The 23,792-nt window shown below is 38.7% G+C and overlaps 1 protein-coding gene across 2 annotated transcripts; it reads right to left on the reverse strand.

Moving 5' to 3' along the window:
- Nucleotides 1-3,056: 3,056 nt before the first annotated feature.
- PEX1 (peroxisomal biogenesis factor 1) lies at nucleotides 3,057-23,644 on the reverse strand. Of its 2 annotated transcripts, none has more exons than XM_052692360.1 (24): nucleotides 23,484-23,644; nucleotides 21,593-21,736; nucleotides 20,739-20,822; nucleotides 20,392-20,506; nucleotides 19,536-20,302; nucleotides 17,904-18,023; nucleotides 16,836-16,959; nucleotides 16,460-16,569; nucleotides 15,150-15,250; nucleotides 14,108-14,240; nucleotides 13,300-13,396; nucleotides 12,654-12,824; nucleotides 12,009-12,163; nucleotides 10,671-10,860; nucleotides 10,320-10,489; nucleotides 9,917-10,051; nucleotides 9,347-9,411; nucleotides 8,596-8,738; nucleotides 8,409-8,512; nucleotides 7,106-7,279; nucleotides 6,053-6,283; nucleotides 4,719-4,919; nucleotides 4,364-4,494; nucleotides 3,057-3,356 (listed from the first exon to the last, which is right to left on the reverse strand). In XM_052692360.1, the coding sequence occupies exons 1-24, from the start codon at nucleotides 23,610-23,612 to the stop codon at nucleotides 3,275-3,277; spliced, it is 3,876 nt and encodes a 1,291-aa protein (XP_052548320.1). In that variant the 5' UTR covers nucleotides 23,613-23,644; the 3' UTR covers nucleotides 3,057-3,274. The 2 variants fall into 2 exon arrangements, with proteins under 2 accessions (XP_052548320.1, XP_052548321.1); XM_052692361.1 differs by having other exon boundaries at nucleotides 10,320-10,486; nucleotides 23,484-23,643.
- Between the last annotated feature and the right edge of the window lie 148 nt (nucleotides 23,645-23,792).

A 23,792-nucleotide genomic window follows, 5' to 3' on the forward strand; every position in this document is an offset into this window, starting at 1 on the left:
TTGCTCACACCTGTTTCTGTTGGGCTGGCTCACAGTGGTGACCTGAATGAAATGACGTAGCACTTCTTTACCAGCTACAATCCACGGATCAGAAGGTATTTTATCCCATACCTCTGGTTCTAGAGAACACTGCTAACTGTTATTCCGTGCATTTTCACTTCAGGATGCCTCCAGCACATTGTCACTCCTTTGTGCCCAATGCAAATCGTGTCATATAACCCACACTCACCTCTCAAGCCAAAGCCATACTAACAGATGCCCCACATTAAGAGCAGTGTAAAAACACAGCAGCCTCTACAAACCCCACAGTGAGCTGCTCTGAGGTGTGCGGCTGCACAGCTGCCAGCTGAGGTGCCTGAGTGGCAGCTATTGCCACACTGCTCCCAGTGATGTGTCACAGAGTGAATTCCTTCGTGCCGAATGGTACAAAGCATCAGGACTCCTGACTCCAGCATGCAGAGGTAATGCTCCAAATACCAGTGTAATCCATGGAGGACATTTCCTTCTTATTCTGGTCTCTGTCAAGTTCCTGCATTATTTATGATCCTATGATCACTATCTTGCCTACCTGGAAAGGCTGCCACCCTGCTGTTCAAACACCACAGGATCATGGAAGATATTAAATGACAGTCAGATCCACATGTAATCATACAGCATTGATTTCTTTTTCCCCAAGTAAAATTATAGCTTAGATTTACTGTGAAAGAGATGAACTACGTACGGTTTCATATGATATGAACACACACATAATCACACAGCTGCTGAGAAAGACAACCTAGGAAAAAAATAAATTCCTGTGACGCGAAAGTTTTAGTTTGCAATTATATTTTAAAACATTTGCATTTGGGCTGGAAGAACATACTTTGCTTCCCTGATGCCAAGAGGAGGAAGAAACTCCCCGTGCAACATCAAGTGTAGATTATTACACACAAAAGCTTCGTTGGCCAAACTGAAATTCAGAATCTGTTTTAAATCTAAAACATACGTCCATCATTTGCATGATTTGCACCTCTCCTATGAGGAAAGGTTGAGGGAACTGGGCTTGTTTAGCGTGGAGAAGAGAAGGCTCCAGGGAGAGCTCATTGTGGCCTTCCAGTACTTGAAGGCAGCATATAAACAGGAGGGAGAACGGCTGTTTATGAGGATGGATAGTGACAGGACAAGGGGAAATGGTTTTAACTGAGACAGGGGAGGTTTAGGTCAGATATTAGGAGGAAGTTTTTCACACAGAGGGTGGTGAGGCACTGGAACAGGTTGCCCAAGGAGGCTGTGGATGCCCCATCCCTGGAGGCATTCAAGGCCAGGCTGGATGTGGCTCTGGGCAGCTTGGTCTGGAGGCTGGCAATGCTGCACATAGCAGGGGGGTTGAAACTGGATGATCATTGTGGTCCTTTTCAACCCAGGCCATTCTATGATTCATTATGCAGGCTGTTAACTGCCACACTTAAACTGTTGAGAATTCTAGCTGGTGATGTCTATTATGAAACATTAACATTAACACAATCTAAGCCTCAGCTCAGACTTCCATTTCAGATGGTCTAGAAAATCCTTACTTTTTTTTCAACTTGAAAATAGAAAAAAAAAGTTTGTTCCCTTGAAGTTTGAAAGTTACAGTAAATACCTTGTGGATTTTTTTTAGTTGTACAGCCAAAATCCTATTTCCCAACAAAAAACAATTACGATTTATGGCAGAAGAGCATAACAGTAAACAACCCTGACACACTGGATGGTATTTAACGCCCTGACTTGTGGCAAAGCAAGCCTGTCAATTTTGATCATGAGGAATTACAAAATTCTCTCCGTATTCAGACACCTGAGCCTTTCTGTAGAGCTAATTGCACTGACTAAGCCAGCCTTTAGCAGAACCAACTCACTCACATCACTTTTTTCCAGTGACTTGCTTTCGCTGTTCTGCTGTCACAACCACCACCTGTCAGCACACGCTGAATCTATCTGCCCCAGGCTTTTTGTCAGATGACACCAGCAGACTCAATCTGGAACTCTGGATCACTTCAGAACAGGTACATTCTTTCCAAGGCAGTAGTTGAAGAATTTAGCAGCTACACACTTGTAAGTTGAAATTTCCAAATATGAATCACTTTTGGAGTCAAAGCTGCCTAAGCACTTTTTAAGAAACATTTTGGGACAGTAGCAGGAATGGAATTCCTGTTTGCAAAGTGAAAGTGTCAGTTGCACGTTAGAAACAAGATAAGTGCTCGTATCTATATTTATCACTTGTCTCTTCAGAAGTCCCTCGACTACAAGGAAATGCTGGCTGGCTGCTGGGGAAAGGTCAGCATCAGCTGGCAACGTCAATAACAGCCGGCGTATCACCTGATCACAGAAGGGGTGATGCTGCCTAGTGCCCCAAAGCGATACAGGTAAGAGAAGGCACATGACAGTAACTACAGCTAGAAAAATCAATGCTTTCTAATTACCTCACAGAGGTAAGCAGTAGGGAAGAATGATCATCAAAAATGAGCAAAAGCGCACAGTATTGGCAGAATGTTGTGAAAGGGTGGTAAGGACTCACAGCAAACAGCTCCAGTACTTCTTCTTTCCAGGCCTTTTCCTTTCCCCTGCTGTAAGACTTTATCTAGCTATCGGCTGGGGAAGACAACTCTTTAACAATCTCACTGTAAAGTAGGGAAACTTCCAAACGAGAGATTTTTCAAGTCTCCAAGAAGAAGATAGGCTTAGAAAGATCTGACTGTTATGAAATGCAACTTGATGTTACTCTGAATAATTAATAGCAGCAAACGACAAGACAAAATTATGTAGTTTTGTCTTAATATTTTTCTTTTTTGGCTACAGTCGTTCTAGAAGTATTACTTACCAGTATTGTTGGCCCATCAATAAACATATGAAGTAAAACTCTTCTCTGAGCCCTCCAAAAGCCATTAGAGAAAAGCTGTTCAGAATGTCAGTGCATCATTTCTTGCCTTAGTACAGTTTACTCAAACAGGGAGATCATTATTAGCTTGTGGCAACTATATATTGATAAAATCAAAATTTAATTTTTTTGTGATAAACAACTGGACATAACATAACAGAAGTTCTCTCAAAAATTTAATATTAATTTCCAGGAAGACAATTTTCTTCAAAATAAAATGTGAAATAATTTTACAGCATGTAAACTAGAAAGACATTTTCTTCAACTGCTGCATTAATAAACCCATATGAATATAAATAATCTGATCTAATCACTTAAATATTAAGCTCCCATTTGTCATTTTCATTTACAGTTCAGTAATTACAAGCACATTAGAAGTTACTATGCTAGAGTCATTTTTTGTCCTGGTCTGAATGCTGACCCAACTTGTCCTTTCCTCTTGGGATTCTGAAAATTATCGTACCTGGAAACAGTAAAAGACAGCAGCATATTAGTCTGAAATCCCTTTGTCTGCATATGCCCCCAAAATACACAGTAATACAGCACAGAACTATCAATGTTCAATTACATTTTGGCTGAAATGAAGAGCACCTGTTTTCTCAGACCTGCAGGCCTCGAGGAGTTTTCATCCACTACTCTGATTCAGGCAAAGCAGAGCACAAAGCTCTCTATTTTTTTTTTTTTTTAATTACTATTATTCTAAACTAACATATATGTATACTTTAATTATTACTATTTAGAGGGCAATGAAGAAAAGTGGACAGGGGGTACTGATTCCTAGAAATTATCTCTCTTTCTCCTTCTCTCTGATCCCTGCTGTTAAGATCTGCTTATCCATGTAACACCTCAGGCAGATCACACCTTAATTCCCAAGTCCAAAAAAAATCATGGACTGTTTTGATGCCACTTTTCAGCTTTTTCACTCCAGTCATTTTCAAGTTTAGTGGACATGTTCTCATTTTCAGTATGTCTTCTCTTTTGCAAATTATTTTTCTTTGGGAATATATATAATGAGGACTCAAAGCATCATACCTCTTCCCAAATACAGTAGTTAACAGAGGCACTAGTCACTAGAAAGTCATAACAGAGCAATTTGAAAACATGGTGAACTGCTACTCAATGGGAACAGGTAGGACCTAGCTTTATGTTTCAGAGAATCAGAATTCTCTTTGTACTGGTATAGCTTTTAACATAATAAAAGGGGTTTTGGGTCTGGGATTAGAATTTCTAGGTCCAATGCTAATAAAAACAATAAAAGACACCCACACTCACACCGGTAAGATAATTTCTTCTTTCTATTGTGTACCTTGGTATTGGTGAAAAAAACCTGCTGTCAGAAACCACTCAATTTCCATGCCATTCACCACAGAGTATCATTAAATAACTGTTGAGGTTCTGATGAATAAGAAATATGGAAAGACCAAATCTCCACTTGAGCTCACAATTAATAATAAAAAATATAATGCTTACAGTTCAGTAAAATTCTTCCAGTCATCTTGGCTAATGGATGGTCTTATACCCTCAAGAGCAGTCATCAAATGGGACTGGGTAATAATTAAAGTGTTCTTGGCAAGCACAGACTGATTAAGGGTGCCATCCTCCTGGAAAACAGAGCCATAAACAAACAATCAGAAATTATCACAGAAAAAGGACCCCCTGTAATTACAATCACTGCTTCCCCCTGCATTAGTAACACATGCCTGGCTTATCTTTCTCAAACTAGGTATCACTTATCTTTGTTATTTTTAATATTATTGAATGAATTATTTATCAGAATACAATGAAAGGAAGTGCTAAGACTAAATATTACAAAAAACTGTCATACTCCATTCTTGCTTTTGTAATTGGCTTTGATAGCATTGATTTCTGTCCTCAGGTGCTCTATTTGCTGCTCCTGGTTATTTTCCAGTGAGTCTTCTTGGGAGACTGTTGTAAGCATTGAAGGTTGTGATGATGCTGTGTCTCTCTGAGAGATGTTGGTAAAATCGTGAGTTACAGAGTTTGGTCCAGACAAACACAAAGAGCTCTAAATTGATCACAAAGAGAAATACGTTAACTTATTATGGATTCAAAAGAGCAACTCAAACATTACAATTTAGCTAACTTTCCTACCAACTTCATTCAGTATCACCTTGCTCCCACCAGAAAAAAAGAGTACTTTCAAAAATACATCACGCAACCTTTTGTATAGACATAGAAGAAAGCACAAGTTTGGAAACGAAGTGTTTTCCCTTCAGAAAAAAATCCAATATTTTTGCAACAGCCCATGTAAAAAAAAATACAAATGCCTAGTAAATACATAACTCTTTTTATGTATGAAAATCAGTGGTTCTGAAATATGAGGTTCATACAGTTAGCTTCGGAGTGACATTCCATTTTCTATCACCTCCAAATTCTCTGTGCACTGGGTAAAACAAGCAACTTCAAAGTTCCAAAGTTTTGAAAGGTGAAAGTCCTTGTAGCCTCAGTGAAGAAATTCCAGAGTTAAAGGAAAACTTAAATCTCTCAAGATACATTACTGGAACATTGTCATGTATAATACAAGATAAAACACAAGAGCACTTTATGAGACTTAGCAGTTAGAAATTCTCCAGTGTGAAGAGAAGCTATTTTTGGCTTTAGGAATCAATGCAAGACAGTTTTGAAAACAAGATTCTAACATCTTTGATAACTACCTGTAAATACAATTCTGCAACAAATCCTCAGAATGAATGGATCACATGCAAACTGTGAAGTCATCTCTCCACTGTAAGAGCTCACAGCCAGCATGTTCTGCTATATTCACCCAGCAGCCAAGTGAGACTGGTCAGCGCTGTGACACGGGTGCTGGCTAGCCAAGAGCAATAAACTTTGGAAGGCAACAAGGCATTAGACCAGATAGTAAGACCTGGTGTGAATACAGTTGGTCTGATAATAAAGCACTAAGCAGTATTTTGGGATTTTGATTTAAAAGTTCTTCAAAGTTGTAGAGAAATCCATATCCTGTTCTGTCAGATGGAATTTCCCACCCTGGTTCCCATACTGAACCCACAGTGCATAGGATGAAGACAGCTTGAAGGACAAAGCAGACATAACTGTAGTTATTAAACCTCGTGGTTTTTTTCCCACTTCGCAGTCGATAATTTTTAGAGAACTCAAAATATCGAGAGTGTGATTTACCAGGTCTGAAGGACTTCCATTTCCTAGTTCTGATTCATAAGAGCTTCCAAAATAAAGACGATACATGTTGGACCTTGGATCCTCAGGAAGCAACTCAGACATGTCCAAAGAAATAAGAGATTGCTCAGGTGCTGCTTCTCCATCTATTGCTGAGTCATCTGAACCACTGCTATGGTTTAGAAAAACCATGGAAGACAGACTGAAGTCACTATCAGAACTAGAACCAAAATCCTGTGACAAAGAACAGAGCAGAACGTTTACAGGTGTTAACTCACAGCTAATTGCACTCTGTAATGCATTAAAATATTTCAAGTGTAGTCCAAACAAAAGTATTGATTTGCATTTGTTTCTAGCAATTCTTCTCTTGGAATATGAGCTCTTTCATGCCACTAAACCCATATTTCCTTTGATCTCCAAGCAGTGGAAGCCTTGCCTGCCCCTTTTCAGCTAGAGCAAGACAAGCATTAAAAATATGATGGCAGGCAGTTGAACAGAAGTTAGAAGAGGAAAGGAACCTGTCATTTACAAGAGATAAAAACTTACAGTGGGATCCTGTACCTTATATTAAATATGGGTATTATCTGAAGGGGTCTTCCAGAGTCCAGCTATCAACATCCTCTTTCCACACCTCCCCTAACCTCAGATCGCATTAAATCTGTCAGAGTTCCCCATAAAACCCACCAGTTCTTTGCTTCCTCTGTCACTGCAATTGTGTCACTTCACAACGGAATTTGCTAGATACTCTTTGAAGGCTTTGAGTGATCCCTCCTGTTGGTCTATCAGTCATTTCTCACAACAACAATAAAGAGATTTGGCTAAAATAAATATTTTTTTATATTAAATGCTTCTCACAAAAATTAAAGAAAAAAATGTTGTCTTTAAGAAGTTTAAATTTAAACTAATTTGTTACATTATTCTCATGTGATACCATACACATTAAGATTTAATTCTTATTAAACAGCTTTGCTGAAAACACAATGGATAGAATTAACCCCTTCGAACATACCACCATAGAAATATAAAGAGACAATCCTTTATATCTGCATTATTTACCTGCGTTAAACCTGAGCTTAAATTATGTATTGCCTCCAACTGAGCATTGTATAATAAAGCTTTTAGGTCAGCCCCTGTGAAGTGCTCTGTTTTTGCAGCCAAATACTCAAGGTCCACATCATCTGCCAAGGACAGAGAATGACTGAGAGCTTTTAAGATTTCGCAGCGTGAACTCTGCAAAGAAAGGAAAAAAGCCCACAACCAAACAACCGTCAGTAAAGCAACCTGTTATTTTTCTTCTCTTCTCCTAGAGAGTGCTTTGTCTCTGTCACAAGCAAATCCTTCTTCAAAGATACTCCCTTATTAATAGTACATCTTGGATACACTGAATAATAATCAAACTTTAAAACGGGCATGATTTCTGTTACCTTTTCCTAACGAGTTTAAGAGAAGATGTACCAAACAGTATAGAACACAGAAATATATTCCTCTAAATACTCATCTAATATCTGAGATTTTTATATGTGTCCTATAAACAAAATATGAAGCTGAACACTGCTAGTCATATTTCCTTTTGCACAGAGAAATACGATGGAAGTGGTAAGCATTTCCGTTTACTTGAAGGATCATATTCTAAACCAAAATTTAAAAAGGAAGAAGTCAGAACAAATTTGCATTTTCGGCATGCAGGAACATCACTGTGTACATTTAAAAATAACATAATGTGGCATTTGTTAAGCTTTCCAATTAATCTGAAAATGAACAGCACAACTATAATATAAAATGGGGAACCAAAGACATGCCTTGTACAGCCTTAAAGACCTGATCCAAAATGAACTAAAAAAAATTCCCTTGCTAGACAGTGACACACCTGACTTAAAAGAACTTGTACACTCAAAATTAAATGTGGGCGAAGGGTGGAATCAACAAGAATTCAGAACAAAACTACTCTGACAATTTCAGATAATCAAGGGTTGTGAATGCCTATGGGTTCACCACCTCAAGCAAACAGCAGATCCATCGGATTTTTAATTCATTGGAAGATGCAAAAGATTATAAACATGATGCTGCAACTAATCTCTGCGGAATAGTTTACTGCTACAGAATATTTTTTATTACTTTTTTTTTTTGATCGGTTACAATCGCTGGAATATGATTTGATTCTTAAGACTGTGATAAACATTCTTGTTTTGCCTCAGTTTTATACCAATGTATTGGCACGAGTGAATTTTTATGTACAACTGGAGCTGTGCAATAGACCCCAGTTTGGCCAGATTTGAAATATAAAGAAATGGAGATTAACTGAAGCCCAGTAGTTTCCCAGTTTTCCCGTTTTGTCACATAAAACATTTTATTTTCTCACCAGATCTGGAGGAGGACAGTACAGGCACTTATCCAGTCGACCAGGTCTTAACAAAGCAGGATCAATCAAATCTGGGCGACTAGTAGCAGCTAGCACATAAACACCTTTGGAAAACATCAAGAAAATACCATTAACACCTGCTAAATATCTGTGCAAGGAGGGAAAGAGCATACAGATGAATTTTTACCTTGTAAACCTTCCACACCATCCAACTGAGTCAACAGCTGATTAACCACTCGGTCTGTAACTCCAGTGTTGTCATGACCTCGGCGAGGAGCAATGGAATCAAACTCATCGAAGAAAACAATGCAAGGTTTGGCTGCCTGAGCTCTTAAAAACAAACAACATTAAGTTAAATATAAGTAGAGGATAAAAAACTCGTCTCCTGTAAAAGTTAGAGGTTCTAAATAATTTTTTTTCTATGGAATCACTGCTCATTTTTATGATGTATCTTCTCCTCGGTTTTCCCTTTCTAAAGTATTCAATTGCATTAATACACATGAAAGCTTCAAAGTTCAGATGTGGTCTTGGATTATATATAAATACAATATAAAGACAGTCTACACTGCAACGTACATGAGAAGCAAAGGCTACGAAGAGTACATTTACATTAGTAAGCATTGAGGCTCAAATTAGAGCATGTTTGTAAAAACAAAACTACTGGCACCAAGGATCTCAATACCAAGTCTAGTTTGACTCTATGTACTGTGTTCATTGCTAAGCACTCTGAAGTGGAGAGAAATACGAAAATTCAGAAGTGCACCCTGATCTTAACTGTTCTTAGAAAAGTTCCTAAAAGACCATGTTAAAATCTTGGCAACTTATTGACTCCTTTTTTGGCACAAATGATCTGATAACCGTATCTCTCTGAGAACAAAATCAATTCACAGAGCTTCAACCAATAGAATCATAACATCAGAAATCTTTACAAGGCCAACCTGTTAAAGATATCTCTAACTGCTTGTTCACTTGCTCCAATATATTTGCTGAGCAGCTCTGGTCCCTAAAAGAGGGAAAAGAACATCTGTGTTACACATTATTGGCTTTAATTTGTCATTTAATACCAACATTGATTTTACATACTGGAGCAAGGTAAGTTGTAACCAAGAGAATGCCAGCATTCCAACTATATTCCAATGTAGCACAGTATGTATTACTGTATCACAGGTAACAATTTACACTGCATTTTGAAAATACATTTAAAATGTATTGCCCAACTTCTGGTCCCACAGAACCAAAATTCAGGATTTGTTTTTATTAATAAGATGGGTAACTAAGACAATCCAATTGAAATTTATTATTCTGCTTAATGAAAAATTGTTAAAAAAAGAAACAAGCTCAGTCATAAAACTGTGAAGCTCCAGAAAGTCAGATGCTTGGTTATCCACAGAAACTATTTTTGATGAGTTTTTAACTTTGGAATTTGCTTTTACAAGCACCTACTCACAGCTATTATACCGAGCTATTTAATTCAGTTAATCAAATGAATCAATCAATTTTCTTCTTACTTTGACACTGATGAAATTCATTCTGCTCTCTCGAGCAACTACTCCTGCTAACAGTGTTTTTCCTGTTCCAGGTGCTCCATAGAGCAAGACTCCTGATCTCTGTCGTATAGGCAGGTTTGCAAATAATTCTGGATACTGGAAAACAACACCAAACAAGACATGTTATGAAACATGCAATTATTCTACAGTGTACTGAATAATCACTAGTGTTTGATTTTTGAAGGGTGCGGTGAAAGAGTCCTCTGGTAGCTGAAAATACTTGAAGACTGGGAAGACAGAAAAGCAGCTCAAAAAACCATATTTGTCTTCCTTCTGTCAAATATGTGCTGCTTCTTAAAGATTATAACTGTTCTACTAACAAAATGTACAAAGTTCACATAACTGACTTAAAACTACTGCATACCTTTGCAGGTAACATGATGGTATCCATGAGTATTTGCTTCACATCTTTTAAGCCACCTATCCTATCCCAGCCAATGTCCTTAGGTTTATGAAGGCTGACATTTCTCAGAGCTAATGGAGTAAAATCTTTTAAAGCTTTCTGAAAATCCACGGTCGACAGATTCAATTCTGCTTTAAAGGAAAAACAAAAAAAAAAACCTATATGACCCAAGAGTAACAAATTCCTCACAATATGCAACAATTAAAGACATTTTAAATGTGAAACAAAATTTGGCTTTTCATTTGTGTATTCTAAGAAGTTCCGGATAACAAAAGTAAGAATATGAAATAGAGGTTTTGACAGTGAACGTACCGCCGTGTTGAAATGCATCCTGGTTAGAAATACAGGCATGAATGGCACGATCAACCAGCATAGTAAAATCTCGAGCAACAAAACCTTCTGTTTCTTTTGCAACATACTGGAGATCAAGATTGGAGAACTTCTCTACATCGCAGTTCAGTTTGTTTTTTATTACAGAACAGAGCACTTCACACCTTTGCTTCTGGAAAATAGAATTGGGCAGGAAGCGTGTGTTCAGTTGTCAGTTGATGTGGCTTTCAGAAATTCAGAAAGCAAATGTGTATTACTTATCTCACACATCACTATCATGGAATCTTCAAATGACAAAATCTGAGTAGGCCCAAAAATGAACTAAAATCAGCTCTTCAGCTGAACTTCAAGAAATTCACCAGTTTTACAAATTCAAAGGTTTGCACTGCCAGTTATCTTAAATCTAACAATAACAACAAAACAAACTCCCACCCTCAACTTTCTGCTGTTTCACATCAATGCTTCAGTTCCATAAGAAAAAATGAACATATTTTCCTTTGTGCTGAACTTATTGGATGTGAAATAGATAGTGTTAGATAAAAATACAACACATAATTTGATATCTTTTGAAAACCTGACTTTTCCACTGGTGCCTTCTCCTCATTCATTTATTAGTATTAAAAAACCCACAACAAAACACCAGCACCCAAGCAAGTAGGAACTACTTGTGTTAAACACCCATCAGTTGCCATAACCACGTAGCATCCACTGCCTCCTGCAATTAAGTCATACTGTTCATTCTTCCCTCTTTCCTTTTTACTGTTCCAAAAGGGACTTCAAATAAAATTCAAATTCAAATAAAATACAATTAATATAGAAAAATAATCCCAAACCTGTTCATAAAATTTAGTTTTAATAACATTTTAACATGTAATTACCATTAATAATATGTTAGCACATACTTATTCCTCTGAGAGGCAGAAAAAAAACCCCAACAATAACACACTTAAGCTAAATCTCATTTATCTAACTGTAGTGACCTGACATGTTCTCTCAAAGTTGCTTCTCTAGAATTCCCTTATGGGTACCAAGGGAACATTCACCTACCTTGGACAGCCTAACTTGTTTCAGGTTGAACTGAACCATCTTCTGAATACACCTTTTTTCTCTCCACTGAGGACAATGAAACAAATTGGGAATTTTCACTGGCTTACTTTCCAGCCTTATAATGTCACACAGGGGTGCTGGGGTATCTAAGTATTATTAAATACTTTCTATGATATCCAGCTTTCTCCTCATCCCCCAGACTAACCTACAATCTCTGTGGCTGAAGGGAAGGCAAACAACACTGTAATCAAATTAATAAATGCCCAAATTTACCTGATCTGGTGACTGGATACGTTTGAAACACTGAAATATATGAGTTCCTTGAGCTGAAACCAGGGAAGGATGTAGAGCATGTTCAGACAGACTTGTAGCAATTAATGCAATCAAACTCCCCAAGGAAATAACTTCTTTTATCAGATCTTTCAAAACTAAACAGAGAAGGCATTGCTGAAGGAATTGCAAAATAACAAAAAGATTCTATATTTGATTATATCCATTATATACAGTGCAAATAAAAAGCATTAAAAATATATTTTAAAATAATTTCTTTATTGCTATGTTTAAATGCTCTTTTTTTAACAACAAAATAACAAAACCAAGCCAAATTAAAACAGTGAAAATCCCCCAAACATCCCAACCAAACAATACAATTATTTTTTCTAGGACAGTACATTCCATTACCAAATGTCATCAAAAGTGCTGTTTAAAAGTTAAATTTTTGCAAAGTAACTGATGATGTCTACCACAGGATATTAAACATTATTTTTCTGTGTTGTGAACTCCACTCTAAAAACATACCACACTGTTCAGAGGCAATAATGATTGAGACAGAATGTCCAGCTAGGACAGTACAACTGAGGTGCCAGAAATGCTGGGCTGCATTACACTTTTATCCAGATACAGGTAGTAGAGCATTACCATAAGCAAGTCTACTGCTCTGAACTGACTCAGGGCTGTTCTCATGCTCTGGTGTAGGAGGTACTCCAACAATGTGATCAAGATCGTCCATTAAAATAACGGATGGTTGTCTCCATGACGCCTCTAAAAAAGCTTCTTCCACATTTTTCCTTATGCTTCCTAATCTTTTTCCTATAGGATAAATGCATTTTAATGACAAAACATAAAAGGAAAAAAAAGATCAGACTTGTATATCTTCCTCAAGCAATATTCCAATACTTGGATTCAGCTACCTTACATATGCTTCTATAAATCCAGATACCTATTTTAAAGCAGAAACAACATGTTCTATCCAAAGCCTACTTTCACTAACACAGGCATTCTAGCACTTAATTATTTATGTTTGTTCCAGCCACCACAGCTGAAGAAACACACTGTTGATCCTGCCACTTTCTCCTCATTTGTAACATTTTAAAATAAACGTGGCAAGAGTGGTTTGAATGTAGTGGTGGTATGAGGGACAGAAGCTGGCAGACATGAAAAAAAGCTTCCTTGCAAAAGGAAATTTAACAAAAAACCAGAAAAATTAGATTACATGCAGTAACTTCATAATTACGGTTCTTTGTCGTACTGCAATTGTTTGAGAAAGTAACAGGTATTATCCTACCTCTTAAAGCTTTGCAATCAATTACTTCTACATGAGCATCCAATCTATCAAATGCTTCTTTGCAGATGGCCTTTGCTAATGTCGATTTTCCACTTCCCTGTAAAAATAAAAGTGAGCTAAAACAGAACTATTTGCTTCTGTTTCTGTGGAATTTCTATCAAAACACACATCAGCTATGCTGGGAAGGCTGTGAGCACTTTGGTTTTACTCCTCAGAAGCATACACTTATTCCATCTCTGCATCACTTCGTAGAGACTGAAGCCATAGGCTGAAAAAAGCCTAAGTCAAATTCGGAGTGGGTACATCCACTATAGACAGTGCTGTGATTCCACTTTTCCAGTGTTGTTTTTTATTATGATGGAACGTGGTGTTAAATGCCACCACAAGAGACAAAAGGAAAATCAGAGCACTGGCTATACTGACGTTTTATGTTAGTTAGAAAATAAGAGCAAATACTGTATTCTTACTTTCAAATATTTCAGAGACAAGAAGCACCTATTATATAAACACAAAGTAGATTAATGACCTATGGAAATAAACTGAAATTTATTGCTATCAATATTCAAATTTATATATGCATATAGATGATACACACTACATGTGAATGTATAATATCATAATATATAAAGTCATAATATGACATACATAATGCTTTACTGTGTCAACTCTGTTCAGCCAACTGCTTGTTTTTCAGCTTGTTCTTTAGTTCCTCGAATTTGCATGGTAACAAAGAACTAATGAAAACAGTTCTGTAACTATTGAAAACCACTGAGGAGAGTTTGCAAGTGCAGAGCAGTAGGACGTGTACCTTTCCTCCTGTGAGAAGCACCCCTCCACTTCGCAGTCCCACAGCGATACCAGCCAGCTTTTGAGATAAAGGACGACCCAAAAGACTGTGGCTTATATGTTCATAAGAAGATGCTCCTAATTTGTCCACTCCCCTGAACAGCACAGAAGACATTAAATGCCTAGAGTAGCATCAGCACACATGATATAAACAGTAATAATTGTAGTATAGTGAGGGTTCGATGTTGATTATGCAAAGTAATTCATATTTTCATAACTCAATCTGAAAAGACAGCATCTTTATTCCGTAGAGGAAACACAGAGGGCACAGACAATGCAGATCACCCCTGCTGTTGAACAATTAGTCACTCAATGTATATCACCCTAGCAGGAAGTGGGCCTCAGACAACAGAGCTAACTTCAGTTTTTGGGGTTTCACCTTGTTGAAGGTCCAAGTAACAACCTCCTAAGAGATGTAACAAATTGGTAAAAAACGGTGCACATCTGGGTCAGATAACTCAGCCTATCAGAAATAAAGCAGCATGTAGTTCATTTGCAGACATCTTTATCCTTCACCTGTCTTAAATCTTTGTGTCTTTTGACACAACAGTGCTCCTTTCAGGTTCACCAACAGCAAGGCTCTGTTTTGTATTTTGTATTGTACTGTGAAAAACAAAATGAATAAATACAACTGGTTTTTTTTACATTCCTACTCTATCTTGCTAACCCCTGGTCAGCTCTAATTGCCTCTTCTCAGCTGCCTTTCAAAATGCCAATAGCACAGTAAATAGCATGCTACCACAAGTCTCTCAAGTCCCCTCTTCCCCAACTCTACTTGAAGTTTACCATACAGCACCACTGTTTGTCCTTCTACAAATGACAGTAACATTATCATAGGAAGGGCTGAGCCTGACACAAGCCAAAATACCAAATGATGCAGAATCATGCTGTAAGATCTGCATCAATTAAATAATAATAATAATAAAAAAAAGATCACTTTCACTAATATTCTTCTTCATTAATTCCCATTCCCTCATGCACTTTCTACTATGAAGATGTCTCACCCTAAATGGTTTAGTCTTTTGTAAGGAAGGTTTCTGTCTGTTTCACGCACAGGCAGCTGGCTGTCATCATCAGCTTTTGCAGTTACAGGGTGTAAAAGAACCTACAACAAAGGAAAATGTTAGTACTTAACATTAAATACAGCTACAAGAGAAGAGTATAGAAGTAACTACCCTTTTTTGGAATCTTTATAAATAAAATTTGCAAGTATGCCTTGCTGAAGCTTAATCTGCCTGAAAGAAAGATGTATGGGTAAAATGACACGGATAAAATATTTCCAAAATATAATCTAGTGTTTACAATGATGGAAACTGTCACTAGGATAAGTGCTCTTTTATGTCAAGCTATGCAGCCCATCATATCTCATATCTTTCCCCACCATTAATGTTTATTTTACTGTATCCTCCTTGTGCTGGCATCGACACCCTTGAGGCAAGATGATCAGTCAGACAGGGAAACCGATCTGGTTGAAACACCTGGCTTTTTTCACAGTCTAGTTTACCAGGGAGCAAGTATGAAAAGCTAAACTAGCAAACAGGACTAATTGCAAGGTTCACAGGCTGGAACAGCTTGGTAGGTGACTCTGTTAACAAATGCACACTGTCCTTTCATCTTAACACTGGTCATTCTTATCATTTGTAGAAGACTTTTCTACTTCTCAAATACCGATAGAAATCAAGCTCTTCTACTTTTGCTCAACAGGAACTCTAAACTTTGCAGAAAAAAAAAATCTATTCTGAACAGCCAAAACAGGACATCTTAATTCTCTGCCAGTTTAAAAGTTAAAAAAAAAAAAAAAAAGAATGATCCTACTATTACAACCATTACCCAGGAGTCAAGGACATCGGCTAAACCTGCATTATTAATGGAAACCCTAATCCCAATTGTTTACATTTTCTGAGAAAGGAAAGAGGGCACAAGCTATATAAAAGGGAAAGCAGAAATAAAGTTTAAATAGGCATTATGTCTTTGTAGAATCAGCTCCTGTTCACCTAAAGTGATTTTACAGTGGTTCAGGGACTAAGAGAAAAAGTAACTATGCATCAGGATGGGATATTCAAACCTGGGCAAGACTGACTTCCCTCTGCTCTGATTTTCCTGACAGCTTGATGCAGACTATGAAAGTCAATGACAAATAAATTTCCAGGCATGCCTGGAATCTTACCAATGCCTCAGGCTGTAAAATAACACAAAGAACGCAGGTATAACTTAATGAACAAACCAACAATTATTTAAAATGCTACACATAATTTACTTGTAACCAAATATAACAATTTAAGTTACTTGATACCTGATACTATGGGATATTTACTTGTATATTAGTCTTTTGCAGCAAACTGGGACTCAGTATAAAAGTGTTCTCAGACTTATCTTCTTCAGTGTGCACGTGATCCACTACAGTAAGGACAAACTCCTCCATTCCTGTAAAAACAGGAAGTACAACCACTAAGATTCCTAATTATTTCAACTTTTATTCTTCACAAGATGAAATTTAATATATTCAGAAATACTATATATACACTCCAAAATGAAATAATTAAAATTAATCATTATTAAAATGTAGTTTATGTTTACAGTTCCACTATAAAGAGATATGTTATATTAAATGGTGCACAGAGAGATCACAAAAGGTATATTGCCTAAATAAAATTCCTAATGGACAGTTAAGATTGCTACATGGTCCTTACCTTCTTTAATACGCAGATGTATGCAGTTTGTGCTTGTCATTATCCATGGAAGATCCTCAGTAGCAGAATCCTTTAGCCAAGCACTGAAAGCACATTTAACATCATCTTCACATGTATCTTTATGCTACATAGGAAAACAGAGACAAAAAGGGACTTGAAACAAGGTGTTACTACGACTGTCCTCCTTCCATGCACAGAGCATTTGATTCTCTTATAGTAGCAGAGATCTGGAAGAAGATGAACAGTCTCATTTATTTGGAAAATAACACTATGCCAACAATTCTGCCATTTCTGTCACCTGCTCTGTAGAAAGCACCTGCTGCTTTGCTACTCTGCCTTTGCTACAGCAACAATTGGCTCTTCCACCGCCCTTAACAATTTTATCTTTGGAACACTGATGTAAGGCACAGAGAAGTTTTTATTCTTTTATTTATCTGTATTGCAAGATCCAAAAGCACTACTCAGCTTCTGGGTTTGAAACAGTGCCAGGTTACCACCACTGCCTGTCACTAACTCTGGCTAGGCACTATATCCACCTTTCCTGTACATCCTGCTTCCTAATTCCTAACCCAATTAAAAAGAACATGCATCTTTTCCTTATTAGCAGGTGTCCTCCCTCAATGCCAATATCTTTTTTCATAAGCAAGACACTTTCACACTTTGAAAACAAAGAAAGACTCCATCATACCCTTTAAATAGAAAAATTTTACAGGTAAGATGCAGAACTATTTGAAGTACTTACCAAATGCAAGACAGAGTTCAACAACTTAGGTATCAGCAAACAAAATACAGAATAATATTACTAGATAAGCTTTGTTAGATCACTGCATCTTCATGATTTCGATGACATACAAAGGAAAAATAAAAACCAAATTCCTTGGGAAAGCACTCATACATGACAGACATCTTCCAAGTTATCGTGTAACACAAACAAATCCAACAATAAGAAAAAAAACAACAAAAAAAAACCAACAATACAACAAAAAAACAACACAGACAATTTTGACCAGAGCAACATTATTTTTTCCCAACCTATGAACAAATACATGACCAAGAATATCAACTCACTAAGTTCTGTTTGGGTTGCAGTCTAAGAGATATAGGAATTTTAGGAATAGACTCGAGTGACTTAATTTGGACTGCTGAATGCATTTCAATTCGTAGCTTTTTTCTCAGGTCATCTGGAATCTGAAATATTTAAAATAAAAGCAAAGAAAAAAGAAACATCAGAAAATAAAACCACTGTAACATTGCATATTGAGTACAATAACAGTTTCTTCAACACCAATAGAACCTCAGATTTGATCACTGATGGTTTATTCAGTGCAATTTACAACAGATTTAAGAAACCATAAAGCTAGCATTCAAATCCTGTTCTCACATTTCTGAGTGTCTTTTATCTTACTTGTGAAAACACTTGCTACAGTGGACTGTCTATTAACTTTAAATAATAATAATAAAAAAAAAAACAACCAAGAAGATTGAAAAAGGATTCCTCTTAATTCTTAGAATGTTGCAAGAATGCAACATTTGGTGATTGCAATATATTTTACATGGGCAGGTTATGCATAAACAGGCTGTTATAAAGATCAGAGCCGCACACATTTTCAGTACAGACAGAAATCCAGTTTTCCTGAGCTGTACCAGCCAGTTTGCCCCGTAAAAAGGAAACTACTTTTCAAATATTCTGTACTGTTTTAAATGTTTTCAGTTTGGAAATGTGTCTCAGAAATGTTTATGAAGTCTGAAAGACTGAATGTTTGCTAACATTTGGAAAACTGCTCGCATCAAACGATTTTGTGGTAAACATTACTGCAGGCTTTTGCTCTCACTCTTGATAAAAGAGTCAGCAAATGATGAGAAGTGTAACATGTCCAAATAGTCAAACAGTGATTTGGAGTGCATTTGATCTATTTCTCTTGATCCTGCGTGTGTTTCCAGGAAAGAAAGAACATGAGCAGGCTGTACAGCTCTGCCAGAATAAGCTGAAGACACAATTAGGAGCAGCATTTCAGTGGTGTGTAGCATATGTTACAAAATACCTATTTAGACGTGCAACAAAATTTGTAGATTAAGGATGAAATATTAAGAGTCCCTGTCTAAAGAAAATCTTATTTGGAAGAATCCCGCAGTGTCAGTGTCTGCACACTGGGACTGTGTCACCCTACAGAAAACAATATATAACAGACCAAGAGACTTTAAAAGGTATAAAAGCTAATTATTTGATAGTGCTGCAAGATTTTAATGAAAACTTCAACAGTATATAAAAGCACCTGTAAATATCAGGTAACAATAGGATACATTATGCCATTACTTTATAGCATGATGACACCTAGAGTCCAGAGCATATTTTATAGCAATATCTGATGAAGAAACACTTCATTAAGCATTACTGAATGCACATGAACAGATACATTCATGTTCTCGTGTACGGCTGCCAAGAAATTCTGAAGAAAATATGCACCTCCAGCAACACTGAAGGGTTTTCCTATTTGGTGCCAAAATGCTAGGGGTGCAGAAGCTCAATGTACACTGCATGATGCTAATATCAGCAAGGCGTAGCTCTAGCAATTATTATTTGATTGACTTTACTCAACAACCTTCTGCAAAGCCTACCCCCAAACTGCACATCAGTTCCAGTTATCCAATAGCAAATATTATCCAATAAAAAGCCCCAAAAGATAGTGTGCTCAAACTGACCCAAACTCTTCCAACATGTAGGGCTTCCCCACCGTTGCCATACTCTATGACACTCTTTAGGTCTTCAAATCCATTCCAAACGATCTGAACAACAGATCCCTCACTGGACGCTTGAATGCTATTGGAATTATTTTTGTCTTGTGTACCGGGCAAATGTTTTTGCTTTTCAGATGGCAGATTTTGCTTTGCTTCTTGATGACGCTGTCTGGGGGAAAGCAGCTCGTTTATTTTCCCATAAGAAACTACAGCATTTGGATCCAAATCAGTAAATTCTAAATTCCATGGAAAAATATGAACGGCATTGTATTTCAGAAATGCATGAAGGGCTGATGCATTCTGTACGCTGGGAGGCTGGGACTGACAAACTCTAAAAATGGAATCCATGTGAATTAAGTTCAGCAACTTGTCTTTGAAGGTGCTCATTTCATCTTTATCACACAAAGTCTTTTGTTTCTGTTCAGCTGTACGAGAGAAAATGCTCCCTATGAAATTCCACATATTTGGGAGAACATTTGAGCCAAGCGTCACATCTGCATCAGCCTTACTCTGTTCAGGGACTCCTGGATTTAACTGAGGTTGACTGGCAAAAGGCTCCTTTACAGTTTCGTCTTGCTGCATGTTATTTTTCACAAAACTCTTGAGTAAGATGTCACTTTCTGTAGAAGGCATGTCTATGATGTTTTCCTCAAGCTCACGTGCTTTCGGGCATATCAGCAGCTCTGTGCATGGTTCTAATCTCCCATAGGGGGCTGCTGGCACAAGTGTACCTGAGTATGAACAAATCAGATGAATGAATGCATCCACTCTTGCAAGACAGCTTACTCGAGGCACCACCAAAGCATTCACTGTTGCTTACCAATTCTGATATAAATGTGAGTGTGGTGTTCAACCCATACAGGAAAGATGGCTTTTGGGAATACGATTCGGATCTGGTCCAGAAGATGCTTTTCAAGAGAGGGAGCGTGCAGTTCCTGGGAAAATGTGGTATCATTATAAGCTTGGACACCTTTAAAACATGCTTGAACATAGAAGTTCTACATATTTTTCTTACACATCATTTGAAATACAAAATACAATGAAAACCCACAACATTTAGTATTTGCTTAGGAGCAGAAAAGAATAGGGGATTGTGACAACAGCTTGTATCTATATTCTCTGTCATTTGCACAAAAATGGCATGAAGACTGGAAAAGGTTTTATTACCAGTATTTCCCAATCATCTGCTGAGAGTGGTTCCACTTCTACTTGCTGACAGGAGGAGACGTGCAAACAGGGTTCCAGGAATATCTGACAGAAGTAACATTATTTCAAAATAATTTAACTCCTTAAATGCATAAAAACTCTACCTAGAAAATTCATCTAGAAAACTGGCATCTTCATTATATGTTTTCATTGCCTTGAACATAGTTCCTCTTAACCACACAAGGTAATTCATAAGCAGGAGATGGAAGTTCAGGGTGTTAAGGATGGATTACATTGCACAAGCTTGGGGACTTCAACAATATGTGAATGGAAGTGAACAAACACAGCATCCAGAGCTTTGGCAGCTGATAACAAACACTAGTTTTCATTGTATATTATCTTACAACACCTCTCTGGTTCTGCAGAGAGATACATCATTTCTAGGGAGAATATGCTAGGAATGTAAACAAGCTAAGATAAGACACTGCTTTGAGCCAAAAATTATGCTAAATAAAATTTACCTCACCAGAGAACGTGAATACATAGATACACCACACAATAATAAGGCATAGAGTAAAACAAGAGCAGAACAGTATAGTCTTTACACTCACACTAATTTTAAACCCCATAATCTGGATGTTGAGATATTAACATCCTGTGACACAACGCTTTCTCTGCCTCTAGGAAATTTTCCCAACTTTTCTCCAATGAAAGAATCATTTACAAGTTAAGCACCCTGCCCAAGAGTAAGAGGCAAATTGAACTGCATATTTAGAGACAGAGGATGTAGGATTATACAGTGGAACGGAAAATAAGGGAAGAAAATTTAAACCCAAAATGAAGAAAAAAAGAAAGAAGGAAATGGCATTTCAAACCTGTTCTCCATCTGCAATGCCAAGTTTCTCTGCTAAATGCCTGTTCATCTCTGCAATATTTTCACTCCGGTGACCTCGATGCCTTATTTCCATCCAGCTCAAGTATATGGGCTCATCACCACAGGATACTTTCACAGCTTGGCCCTATGAGTTTCAGATAAATAAAATGAATCGTTTTCAAACCAGGCAAGAAAGATCACTAACCTGTAACTGCATAGAGGGCTGCAAGGGATTTAAAAGTGTTTTCTGGATTTTACACGCCTGTTACTACTCTGTAACAACAACTTGCAACAGTTATGTTACACTAGTAAAGGGTGATTCCAGAACAGAAAATCTGCGATGCTGGCAGAGTAGTTAACTTCTTGTTAATTGAGACTTCCCATAGAATTCTTCATGTAGCCTATTTGTACAACTCTTGTGGATTGATTACTTCTTTTATACAGACTTTCACTTTTATAGGCTGTTAAGTAAGGAAACCTTTCTGTACTTCCCTTCTTCTACATTATCCCGTGTATCTAAAGAAATACATAGCTCCTACTTCCTAGGTATGGAAAACACATGGGCATATGACTAAATTTCTCATGCACTCTAACATTCTCACAGATCCCAGGAGAGCTGTCACAAGCCGGGCAACATTTAGAATAAGTCACAAGTCTTATCAACTCATACCAAAATGATCATATCCATCTCTTTCAGAACCGCTCAGCTATTTCCATTCCAAACTTAAGAATCTGGATACATTCATCCCATTTTCTCATTGAGACTGTTCTATGATGCATCACTCAATTCTCACTTCCTAAGGTTTTTGCAAAAATGACATAACTTGATGAAAACCAAGTGATGAAGACAACGTGTGCTGTGAATATGCCACTGATAGCAGTGTTTCTATGCAGGTCATTTTCTGTACAGAATACACACAATTCACTTCCTAATAATTTCAAATATTACTTAATACTTTGTTAAGATTTGGAAACGCACCTGGTTTCAATACTGCTTTACAGGAGTATGTCACGCACCTGCGCTCACAAGGATAAAGCTTTTCTTCCACGTGTCTCACTCCTCACACAACTCCCAGTTCCCAGGGCTGTTTTAACACCCACTTACCCCATGCCTTGTGCAATCAGATTCAGCTGTAGATTGCACTTTGTTCAGGATCATCAATTAACATAAGTGGAAGAACTCTCAGTAAGGGCGACAGAGCACCAGAACAGACTGCCCAGAGAGGCTGTGGAGTCTCCTTCTATGGAGCTATTCAAACCTATCTGGCTGCCTACCTGTATGAGCTACTGCAGGGTACCTGCTTTAGCAGGGGGTTGGACTCGCTGATCTCTTGAGGTCCCTTTACCTACGATTCCGTGATTTAAGCCCCTTAGAACATCGTGATTCAGCAGACCGCATTCCGTGTTACTTCCATCAGGGTATCAGAGCCCAACCGTCTGCATTTTGCAGACTACACGAAATAAGTAGCCTGCCACAACACGTACGTTTACGCCGGATTTCCTGCAGCAAACGTAACGCCGCGCTCAGGGCCGAATTGCGGCCGGCTGCACGCATTACTGAGCAGAACGCGTGCCAGAAGCCCGGCGCTCGGCACGGCCCCGCCCGGCCGCACTCCGGCCCGCGAGGCCGGGCCCCGAGGCGCTACCCGACGGGCCGTCCGAGCCGCGCCGCGCCGTATAGGCTGCGCGTCGTCACGGGCGCAGAGCTCCCGGGGAGGGGGCGAGGGGTTCCGGCCCGCGCGGAGGACGCTCGCCGTCTCCATAGCGACAGCGGGGGCGGCTGACGTCGGGCGAGAGAGGAGGGCTCCGAGCGTCGCCATAGCGACGGGATGCGGTGGGGGGGCCCCGCTCTCCCACAATGCTCTCCGAACGGGGCGTCCCCGGCCCGGTACCTGCTGCAGGCGGAGGTGCGAGGCCAGCACGGCGGGCAGGTGCAGGAAGCAGTCCCGGGTCCCGCTCAGCACGACCGTCGCCGCGGCGACTCCGGCGCCCCCTCCGCCGGGGTTGCCGCTGCCCCACATGCTGGCGGCCGGCTGGGCCGGGCTGAGCCGGGCCCCGCCGCCGCTGCGCGCCGCCCCGCCCTGGCGCCGAACTGCCCGCTCGGGGCGGCCGGGCCTTCCCGAGATTCCTTCTCCTCCCCCCTGCCGCCCCCGGGACAATGGTACGACCCGCTGCCGACCAATGCGGCCGCGGCATCTACG

This window comes from Tympanuchus pallidicinctus, unplaced genomic scaffold (genome assembly GCF_026119805.1).
Source record: "Tympanuchus pallidicinctus isolate F22 unplaced genomic scaffold, pur_lepc_1.0 scaffold3, whole genome shotgun sequence".
In the NCBI taxonomy this organism is placed as follows: domain Eukaryota; kingdom Metazoa; phylum Chordata; class Aves; order Galliformes; family Phasianidae; genus Tympanuchus; species Tympanuchus pallidicinctus.

Coding starts and splice junctions, on each gene's coding strand:
- PEX1 (XM_052692360.1), bottom strand. CDS start 23,612: ATGTGGGGCAGCGGCAACCCCGGCGGAGGGGGCGCCGGAGTCGCCGCG. Junction 21,737..23,483: donor CGCACCTCCGCCTGCAGCAG/GTACCGGGCCGG, acceptor TGAAACTCATAG/GGCCAAGCTGTGAAAGTATC. Junction 16,570..16,835: donor ACATCTGCGTATTAAAGAAG/GTAAGGACCATG, acceptor CTGTTTTTACAG/GAATGGAGGAGTTTGTCCTT.